At 42.6% G+C, this 11,274-nt stretch overlaps 1 protein-coding gene across 2 annotated transcripts; it reads right to left on the minus strand.

Moving 5' to 3' along the window:
* Window positions 1–411: 411 nt before the first annotated feature.
* Window positions 412–11,232, minus strand: LOC105384562 (F-box only protein 9). Of its 2 annotated transcripts, XM_048621886.1 has the most exons (11): window positions 11,020–11,232; window positions 10,634–10,750; window positions 10,216–10,353; window positions 8,358–8,508; window positions 7,850–8,004; window positions 7,054–7,217; window positions 6,003–6,197; window positions 5,531–5,669; window positions 5,088–5,210; window positions 2,990–3,180; window positions 412–1,470 (listed from the first exon to the last, which is right to left on the minus strand). In XM_048621886.1, the coding sequence occupies exons 1-10, from the start codon at window positions 11,020–11,022 to the stop codon at window positions 3,001–3,003; spliced, it is 1,365 nt and encodes a 454-aa protein (XP_048477843.1). In that variant the 5' UTR covers window positions 11,023–11,232; the 3' UTR covers window positions 412–1,470; window positions 2,990–3,000. The 2 variants fall into 2 exon arrangements, with proteins under 2 accessions (XP_048477843.1, XP_048477844.1); XM_048621887.1 differs by lacking the exon at window positions 10,634–10,750.
* Between the last annotated feature and the right edge of the window lie 42 nt (window positions 11,233–11,274).

Consider the following 11,274-nt stretch of genomic DNA (forward strand, 5'->3'; position numbering starts at 1 on the left):
TTAAAGAATGGTAAATAAATGTTTTAATAGGTATTCTATGGTTTTGATTTGTGTTTTGTCGCCTTTTAGGGTCTCTTACGGGGCGGTAGCAGCTACATGCAGGATTGACTCATTGTTCAGAAAACAATAATCGCGAAATACGCCCGGTAGGTTTGTAATTAATTTTATTCCTAAGTGGTAGGTATAATTAGGAGTTTTGTGTTCCTAACGCGATTACATAGATTGAAATCTTCAATATTAGAGATAGTACAATGCTACGATGACAGTCATGTAGCTTTGATGCTAAAAGATAAGTTGATTGTTGTGTTTTGCTTTTGATACTGGTAGCGATTAAATTTAGCACTGGCAAAACTATTTTTATACGTAACACGGTATAACTGGATAAATAATAAATCAAATAAAACCCGTTGATATCTTAGCATATTTTTCGTTTTTAATGAAACATCAAACATCAACAAATCATAATTATTTTAAAATTTTCCTAAATAAGTGTAAGTTTAATTGTTGTTTTAGTTGAAAGACAGATTGGCCAGTGCATAAAAATTATAAATAGTTACATCTTAATCTATACAACTTTTTTGCTTAATCATTAATTAGAGTCTAGTTTCTGAATTCAGTTACTGTGCCAAAAGGTTTTATAAGAATATAAGCACCAATGCCAAGTAGTCAAATGCTGAATTTAAAAACAGGACGTCACATTCTTATATTACATACCCTCATACAATTTTTGTTATGTAAATATTATGCTTGAAGACGGATCGCCGAATTAACAAGACACCTAATTGTTATAAATTATATTGCACTGTGAGTAGTAAGGTTGATCTCTAAATTTATAAAAACACAACCTATTATTTTGCACTTAATTAACATCGCTTGTAGGGACTTATCATATTCAATCGGGTCATAGAATTAAATTATAAACCGAAAAAGTTTTGCCTACGTAAAGAAAAGGGTAATAAGAAAAAAACTTTATAAAAATTCTGTAGCACCTTTCGAATACACTACTAGAGAAGTGTCATGACCACAAATTATAACCCGAAAACGCCGTAAAAACGTCGAAAACTAGCTTGTTTCACGCTGACCTACAAATCATATGTATGTCTATGAATACGGAGGTTAATTATAATTAATGTCTTAAATTATCATAATTATGTATAAGTATTTGAAACTTATATCATCGTCGGAGATTAGGGGTTTAAGACAAGGGCATAAGAACGCAGAATAGTTAAAAGCGAAGAAGGGAAAGGTCACTTACACCTAATATTATTATGTTACACCACTAACATTTACAAGGGTATCCACAACAATCTCAAACTGTGTAAAGTCTGGTCTTTTGTATTTTTTTTGTTTTCATCATCAACATTGTTCTATTATATTAATATTTGTGTGATTAAAAATAAACAATATATCACTCGACTTATTTCTCACTCACTGTATCGCAAAGATCCCGCCGTATACCTTCGCGAATATCTGTAACAATGGAATAACACATTTAGTACATTATCACAGTCTAGTGACAATTTGGAAATAAGTACCTATAACTTAGCTTTTTAATCACCCGCGCGGTTTGATTGGTGACCCCGACCTGATTCGTGTCACCAGTTATTTTATTGCGCCATAAGCGTTCCACACATCCAATCCGACTTGTAGATCTATTTGACGCGTTTACATGCTGGGCAAGCCTAGACCAAATACTTGCTGCCAGCCGCACCTTACCGACGAAAGCGCTGTAATGTCACAGCACACATAAACGGAACGTAAACGGATCTGGTTACCTACATACCTGCGGTGTACGAAATAAGTCAGCCCGAGTGACTTATCTACTATATAACTGGCTAATAAATTCACCTCGGTTGCAAGCGCTAGTCCAGCTTTTGTCACGAAGTCTGTATTTCTTATCAATAAATCCATCCGATTATCCACTATTTCTTAATTTTGTTAATTGTGTAAACAAACCAACCACTAGATCAGTTGAGCGGCGCTGTGCTGTCAGCCATGTTGCCGCTCCGTGCAAGTGGTGACCCCGACGTGATTCTTAAACGATCTCATGTAACTTAGTATCATATCTGGGTGTCTACATACCTGCGGTACACGTAAGAAGCCAGCATCTACTATACTTAATACTAACTTAATATAATAAATTTCAATACGGTTTCAGTGGTGACCCTGACGTGATTCGTAAACGATCTCATATAACTTAGTATCATAGCTATCTACATACCTGCGGTGCGCGAAGGAAGCCAGCTCCAGTAACGTACCTATATACTATACTTACTTAATATAATGTAATTATACATCTGTCGCACCCTGATTAACTAACTAGCTATACATTTCACCACGGTGACAAGTGCTAGTCCAGTTTTTTGCACTATTAGTAATAAATGCACCCTATTATCCATTATAACTTAATTTTGTTAATCGTGTAAACAAACCCACCGCTAGATCAGTAGAGCGGCGCTGCGCTGTCGGCCGTGTAGTTGCGCACGCGGCTGAAGGAGAAGGGCGGGAACTTGGCCGGCTGTATCTCGAAGGCGGTCCACTGGTCGCGCCGGCTCGCCACGGAGTAGCCGCGCCACGCCAGCTGCCAGTTGCGGCGAGACTTCACCGCGCCGTGTTGCCGCTCCGGTAGAGTGGTGACCCCGACGTGGTTCGTAAACGATGTCTTGTAACTTACTATCATGTCTGGTTATCTATGTATCTATCTACTGTACTTACTTAATACATTGTAGGTATACATCCGGCGTCCCCTGGTCAACTAATATGACTGTCTATTAATGTCACCACGGTTACAAGCGCTAATCCAGCTTTTTTCACGGAGGCTGTTGGTATCCCGTAGCAATAAATCCACCCTATTTTACATTATTACTTATTTTTATTAAACCACGGTTACAAGCCCTAATCCAGCTTTTGTCACGGAGGCTGTATCTCTTGGCAATAAATCCACCCGATTGTCCATTATTACTTAATTTAGTTTATTTTGTAAACAAACCCAGCACTAGATCAGTAGAGCGGCGCTGCGCTGTCGGCCGTGTAGTTGCGCACGCGGCTGAAGGAGAAGGGCGGGAACTTGGCCGGCTGTATCTCGAAGGCGGTCCACTGGTCGCGCCGGCTCGCCACGGAGTAGCCGCGCCACGCCAGCTGCCAGTTGCGGCGAGACTTCACCGCGCGAAGTTGCAGCTCCTGGGGATGAAAGAAGACAACGGCATAAAAACGCAGAATAATTAAAAGCCAAAGTTATGGATATGATGAGAGAAAGGTCACTTTCACCTAACATCATATCACAACGAACATTTATAAAGGTGTCTACAACAATCTCAAAATGTGTAAAGTTTGTATTTTATGTTTTCAATATCAACATCGATCTATTGTGTTAATATTTGAGTGAGTTGCAGCTCCTGGAGATATAAGGAGGTTTGTGTGAATAAGGGTAGGATAGAGTGGGAGGATACGATAGACAGGGCCCTACAGCCCGCATGTCCATACACATTGTTCGGAGGAGAACGGCCGACGACAGAATGTTGTGATGCTCTTTGTGATGAAGAATAGACAATGGGGTGACCATAATATTGAGCACGCTATGTTTGGGTTATAAGAGTCACTGGTAAGCTTCAAATTCATATTCATCTGACAATACCCTTATTACATTCGAAAAAGGGTAGTTTTTGTTTGTATCAGATGACTTAGGTATCCGTGGGATGGGATATAGAGCACAAAAATGTCTAGTGACTCGTGTCACACCAGAATTCGTCAAACATATTATCTGGACGTCGCGTAACTTGCAGGAATCATCCACATTTGTCCTCATTTGATTCTAATGTGGCGACATCTATAAGGAATACGCGCAAGCATAGAAGTCAAGATATAGATCCAGCAAAGAGATATCAAGGACGACCAACAGATGGCATGGAAGAGTGAAAGCAAAATACCAAATCCTACATCGCGGTATCTAAGAATTACAGCTACTCAGTATATATACAGAATCCCGACATGTAACCGTCGGGCAGTTGCCCACCAAGCTAAACCGCCCAGCTTGGTCGGAGGATCCTCCCTTTTCAATGGAGGAGTGGCAACACCTTCGCTCCTCCATATTGGTGACCCCTACAACCTGAACACGACCTGATGATAACCATGCAGAACAGCAGCAGCAGAACATCTTCCACCATGTCGATGACCTCACAGACGATCAGCAGACCTTCCAGCAGCTACAAGATGAAGTCCAGCAGTACCATCACCCCCACAGCATCCTTCAGCAGCCACCCGAGTCAACCAGCTTGCAGATTCCATGGGCACCGTGACCACCAGCTTGCAGCGGAAATGCGCGAGCCTGGTCACACCCTAGAGCAGACAGACTGCAGCGACCTTGCAGTGCACTTCGGCCAGCCGTAGCAGCGTCGGTCCAGGGTCCACCTCTCCTGGTCGAAGAAGCATTGGGGCAACGCACCGGAACAGTCGTAGCAGAGCGATCCTTGCAGTCCACTTCAAGCCGGTACGATCGAGCGTCAACTCTCCCGATTGGAGCTGGATTGGGGACATCGCCACGCGCCTAACCATGCACTACTCTTCAAGCCGGTACGATCGAGCGTCAACTCTCCCGGTTGAAGACGAAGTGGGGTTACGGCGAATGAAGACCGCAGATAGTCCTGAAAGGCGGACTAGCGGCAATCTGGCCTGGTGAACAAGACGTATCAGAAGCACTGAAGAATATCGACCTACGGTCTCGGGGGGGAGTGATGTGGCGACATCTATAAGGAATACGCGCAAGCATAGAAGTCAAGATATAGATCCAGCAAAGAGATATCAAGGACGACCAACAGATGGCATGGAAGAGTGAAAGCAAAATACCAAATCCTACATCGCGGTATCTAAGAATTACAGCTACTCAGTATATATACAGAATCCCGACATGTAACCGTCGGGCAGTTGCCCACCAAGCTAAACCGCCCAGCTTGGTCGGAGGATCCTCCCTTTTCAATGGAGGAGTGGCAACACCTTCGCTCCTCCATACTAATAACAGATTTTTTTAAATATTAAAAAGCCCAACCTAGGTTGTTCAGATATCTTTATGCCAGTCAGTACAATGTACATACCAGATGGTACATCTGCTCCTGCGGCTCCGACGGCGGGTCGCGACGCCGCGTGCGGAAGCGAGTGTGCGCCGCGGGCAGCCGCTCCGCCTTCTTGTCGCACGTCTTCTTCAGCACCACTATTACCTGGACATTGAGATTTAACTTGCATGGCATTGAATGCTCAAGAAAGTGACGTATGAGATATTGAAAGCGGTAACGCATATCGCATATTTTTAATGGAGGATTTTATTTATATTAAAATATAAACTACTTCTACAAATCCGTTATATTGAACAAAATGGGGATGAAAAGAGATGACTAGCAGTTGAGAGAGTATAATGGCGTCGCGTGGTTTTGACATATACCGATCTTAAGTTTTGCACAAGTTATCACTTATCACTTGCCACTTTGTGTGTGAGATGTCCCCACACATTACATTACATATTATTATTAATATCACAAACCTTGTCGCCAATAAGTCGGTAGTGTCCCGACATGATTCCTTGCACATTATTCTTGGTGGCTCTGTTCTTGAGATGCCCCACGCACGCCGCCGGCTCGTCCGCCGTCGTCCACATCAGGACCAGGCCTTCCGGGAAGAATCTGGAATTTAAGATGGAGGAGGGTGTCAATTATAGCACAGAAAATGAGAAAAAAATAACTGAACACCTACACCAACAGAGTACGTACTAGTAAATAGCACTGCAAGACGTCCTCCAAGATTGCTTGACAGCTCTCGTTCGTTTGTTTTTGACGCGGCTGTTGTAATACTCTTTATGAGACAAATAGCGCAAGCGTGAGCGTAGCGCGACGCTGTATACCGTTACATATGGCACGCTGGCGTCGCGATGCCATCCAAATACCCTCAATACGCGCAAGCTTCATTTAGACACCATAAACGACTCTTGATAATCTTAATAACTACAACAGCCTTACCTCAGATATCTGTAGTACTCGATGAGGTAGCAGGGCCGGTAGAAGGTGTCCTGGTAGGCGTTCTCCCCGTGGCGCAGGTACGTGGTCTTGCTGATGTAGCAGCCGTGCAGCAGTAGGCGAGCTCGCCGCACGTACATCTGCCGCCAGCACGGGTAGCCGAGGGACTTGGGGGTGCCGCAGTCCAGGCCCCAGGTCCTGGAATACCAAGATGTGGTCAGTTAGAAATAACAGTCTATTCGGTATTACAATCAAACGTGTCTCCCTCAAAAGCGAGCAAAACAGAAATCATGAATGCTTAAGTTATTAGGAATCCCTGAGTCATTCTCTTTCGGCTTACTAGCATAATATGTATCACTTTTGCAATAATATTCTGCAGAGATCAAGTTCCAAGCTGTGAACGATATTTGACTGATGATTACGAGTTTTCCAGCCACCCAGCCATCGCGGGCCTACACCCCAGCTCGTGCAATATGACACAGTAGGTATAATGCGGAAAAGTAATTCACGAGAGCACACCGGCGCAGACAACTGAATGACTCATGAGGTCATCATATTGCGTTCATGAAAGAAAGATAACAGATTTCCCTGCACTCCTACCCACACCTGCAGGGGTCTATAGTAACATGAGTCGGACAGTACCTGACGCACAGACTGCGCCACAGGTCGGGGTCCCTCGCGGCGAGGTACAGTCCGCGGCAGGCGCAGTGCAGTGTGACACAGTGTGACATGAGTCGGACAGTACCTGACGCACAGACTGCGCCACAGGTCGGGGTCCCTCGCGGCGAGGTACAGTCCGCGGCAGGCGCAGTGCAGTGTGACACAGTGTGACATGAGTCGGACAGTACCTGACGCACAGACTGCGCCACAGGTCGGGGTCCCTCGCGGCGAGGTACAGTCCGCGGCAGGCGCAGTGCAGTGTGACACAGTGTGACATGAGTCGGACAGTACCTGACGCACAGACTGCGCCACAGGTCGGGGTCCCTCGCGGCGAGGTACAGTCCGCGGCAGGCGCAGTGCAGTGTGACACAGTGTGACATGAGTCGGACAGTACCTGACGCACAGACTGCGCCACAGGTCGGGGTCCCTCGCGGCGAGGTACAGTCCGCGGCAGGCGAGCGCCACTCGCTCCAGCGACGCCGCGTCCAGCTCCGAGCTCACCACCCAGCGAAGCACCACTAGTACCAGCTCGTGAGGCAGCCAGGATATGTGCACGCCCTGGGGAGGGGGAGAGAGGGGTGTTAGTTTGGTCTGTATGCTATGAAAAGAGCGGGACCGCCTGTCATGAGTATTTTATGCTTACTAGGTGGTTCCGACCTTGTATGTAAATAACTATACAGTATGTTTGGCATATTATGGACCGACAAAAACATCGAAGGTAATAGGTATTTGTCACGCACGCTTAGCACTAAGTTATTTTATAACGGTATGTTTAACATAATTATTTATAAAGGTAGATAAAATCGCTTGCTGAGCAGAATTTTATGTAAAAATACGACATATTATTGCATTTCGCATTTATAATTACATCACTTTAGTGATGGTAAGGCATAAATAGCCTAATAGCACCTATATGATAATCAGTTAGTGTAAATTACTAACGTTTAGAACCTGATAAACAATTAGGGCCTCACCACAAAAACTTAGACAGTATTTAACAGATGTTTAGCGCTGTCAAACCCCTACAAAATCTGTCAAATTTCGTTTTAAACACTAGTCAAACAGTGTTTATAGTTTTTTGTGGTAGCACAGTTAAGGTCCAAACATAATACATGGCCCGCAACCGCAACTAACATTTTGCAAGAAACTAATATTCAATCAATCTGTGGTAGGACAGACAGTAAGGTTACCTTTTGCGGCAGCTCCGGCTCGCAGAACCTCTCCTTCCTCGCCAGTATCCGCTGGAAGCGCGCCGCCAGGTCGCCGCTCACGTCATCGTCGTCCGACTCCAAGTCCGTCGCCGGCGCCGCGTCGCGGGGCGCCTCCGCTTCCGCCTCCGATTCCACTGTGAAAGAGGTTAGAGTTATGGAGACAGATTTGGTAAGATTTCTTTTTTTTCTTCTTCAGCCTATAGCAGTCCACTGATGGACATGGATGAAGCCTACTGCCTCTCCCAAAGCACGCCACTGGTAAGATTTACTACGATATAACTTAGAAAAGGCTTTGTTGGAGGAATCACTTCATTTGTATGGTTCCAACCCCCTCATGGTGGGTAAACTAGCATATTTTTCGGCACATATAGATTTGTTGCGGTATAGATGCACTACATTATGTGCTTAAAAACCAGTTGATACTTCTGGACTGCAGATCTCTATACTGCTGGCTAAAGTAAGTAAAAGTGAGATCACAAAAGCCAACCTTCAGGAGTGTCAGCCCTATGGTCCCCGGACTGGTACAGGCGCTGCTCCACGTCGGGCAGCAGCTGCACGGCCCGCTTGTAGTGCTGCACCGCCTCGTACAGCTGCCCGTAGCGCTCCAGCTCTATGCCTCGCAGGAACAGCTTTTTAGCCTGTTGACATTCAAAAGTATTTTATTCTAGCTGTTTCAGCAAGCTATACATCGCCTTAAATAGTTTCCATGGGAATTCCACAACAAAGTTAACCCTTTGGCTGCCAATATTTTTTAAGGTTGTTTGTTTAAAATGCCCCAGTACAAAATAGTAGCCACGAGAAAACTCGGGCTTGGCAATTGGATGGAAAAACTTATACAATGCCTAGCCTGCCCTAAACATAAACGCAAATAAAATAGGTATTTTTGCCCATTTTGTCCAAGCAGACCACCTCTTTGTGTACAATGACGTCACCATTCTCCATAATTAGGTAATAAGTACACCTAAATGATTAGTTGATTTTGGTACTAACTTATATGTAGTTATGTTTTTTTTTTTTTTTTAAGGTAATTAGAGGTTTTTCGGGTTCCGCTCATCTCGCATAATCTTTATTGACCAAAACTCATTTAGCATAACTCGTATGGTCTAAACTTTTTTGGCCGAACCATCACTTTGCCAAGACTTATGTGGCATAAGGCTCGTTTCGTCTAAAACTCTTTAGGCACAATCTTTAAACACCTAAGTTTCGTTTGCTCAAATTTATGTTCGTCTATACCTATGTATAATCTTGTTTCTCGTAATGTTATCTTAATAAATAATATATTAAGTATGTAGTAAATGTACAAATTGTGGTATTTTTCTCCTACATCCCGAAAATCACGATATTGTATGATCAAAAAATCGAAAGTTAACGACCAATATAATTTTTACAAACCCCATGAGATCGAAACCTAAAAATAGGTGCGACGACGAGCAAAGCGAGGAGGAGCGTGTTAGGTGCACATGTTCATCAAAACCAAAGCGGAGCGCAGCGAAGCGGAGCGGAGCGTTTTCCAAACAGCGGAAACAATACAAGGCACCAGTTTGCGCTATGTAGGGAGACGCTCCGTCAAAGTTAAAGCCAAACAAATATTATTACTTTTTATAAACCTAATAAACCTATGCCATAGCATTATTAGGCTATTCAAGATTTGGCCATACCATTATTAGGCTAAACAATGTTATGCGAAATAACTTTTTACTAAACGAGATTTATGCCATACGATTTTCGGCGTAACGAGACTTTGACCAAACGTTACTATGCAATACGAGATTAGGCAAATAAATCTTATGCCAAAAAAGGTAGAACCAGGTTTTTCACTTAATCGTTGTTTTATTTCAATTGTCACACTACAACAGCCTGCATGTTATTTTTTGCTGAAGTTAAATGCTTTTCATATAGATCATCACAAAGTGGCCTGAGAATCCTCGTGCTTGGCAAATAGTGCCAACTGCCGATCCCCAGTATACTCGGGGTTGGCAGCTAAAGGGTTAAGATAAGTACTCTATGTGTTAATCCAGGGTATCAGCTAACTCCATACCAAATTTTATTAAAATTGGTTCAGCCGTTTTAACATGAAGATACTTCTTCATACAAAAAACGTAACAAACATACACAGACATACTCACAAACTTTTTGCTTGTAAGGTTTAAGTATTGTAAGGTCTTCCCTTAATTAGTTGAAATAATTAACATTGATGGATAGCTAGTACTTAGTAAGTAGATGTTAAAAAAACCATGAATAATTACAATATACAACCTCAACTGAAGAGGCATTAGGATTAACATGTGCCACAGAGATGCCGCCGGATTTTGAGTTGGTTTTGTTTAGCAAAGCCATTACATTACCTTTTCCTCATCATTGTCTGGTGGAGGTGTTTCTTCCTTCTCCTTGGGTTGAGAAGCCTGCTTCTGTGGCGAGGGAGTGGTCACCAGCTCCCGCTGCCATTGCTGACGGAATGCTGACAGGGCATCTCCTTCATTGTCCTGGATAAAGGTTAGTTTTGTTATTACATAAATTACTTATTTCATAACTTTTAACACAAATCTACTAATAAAATGTAAATGGCACAGTTTTTGTGTTTATTTTGTTACAAACTAAATGTAATAAATGGAAGAGGTATACACAGATCTAAATGAGTATGATGGTAACTATGTAGTCTACTGAACTACTGAAGTAGATTTAAGAAGGAGGCTTGCAGGTACAGGCTACTACATAAATACAAATACAAAACTAAACAGAGAACTACTTTCAGTGAGGGTTTACCTCCTCAACTGTACTAGTGGGATTAACTTCATCATCAGGCTCATCGGATTCCTCATCATCACCATTATTATCAGAGCCGTTAGCAGAACGGGCTACATCTTGACTTGGACTAGAGTCCTGGAATTAAATAATGCAATGATACCTTGACAAGTTTTTCCCTAACACAGGATTTATAACTGAAAGAACATGATATCAAAGCCTGAAACCAGTCCATATGTATGCAAATTTAACCCTGAAATTTATATTTTTTGGAAAAACATTTTTTCTATGTTACAGTTTTATTGCAAGAATGTTATAGTTGCATTGCATATATTTCGTAGCAGATTCATGAAGAAATCAATAAAGTACTATTTATGTAAGGAAATATAAATAAAAAAGTAACTCACCATAGTTATCACTGTTGTTTAAGTGAACCGGTTTATGAATACATTGAAAAGCGCAGTTTTACACAATACCGCCTCAAAAATACCTATATTCTGCCATGAATTTACAATTCTATAATGTAAAAACGGCAATAAGGAATCAATCGCAAAACTTGAAAACGAAAAGTGCGATGCGAAAATAGCATGAAAAATTGAAAACAGCTCAATTTTGACTGTCAAAATAAAGTCACAACAAATAAATGTCAAACTTGTTTTCTA

Source organism: Plutella xylostella, chromosome 6 (assembly GCF_932276165.1).
Source record: "Plutella xylostella chromosome 6, ilPluXylo3.1, whole genome shotgun sequence".
In the NCBI taxonomy this organism is placed as follows: Eukaryota; Metazoa; Arthropoda; class Insecta; order Lepidoptera; family Plutellidae; genus Plutella; species Plutella xylostella.

Coding starts and splice junctions, on each gene's coding strand:
- LOC105384562 (XM_048621886.1), bottom strand. Junction 8,509..10,215: donor CAGACAATGATGAGGAAAAG/GTAATGTAATGG, acceptor GAATGTCAACAG/GCTAAAAAGCTGTTCCTGCG. Junction 5,670..6,002: donor GAGTACTACAGATATCTGAG/GTAAGGCTGTTG, acceptor CTTAAATTCCAG/ATTCTTCCCGGAAGGCCTGG.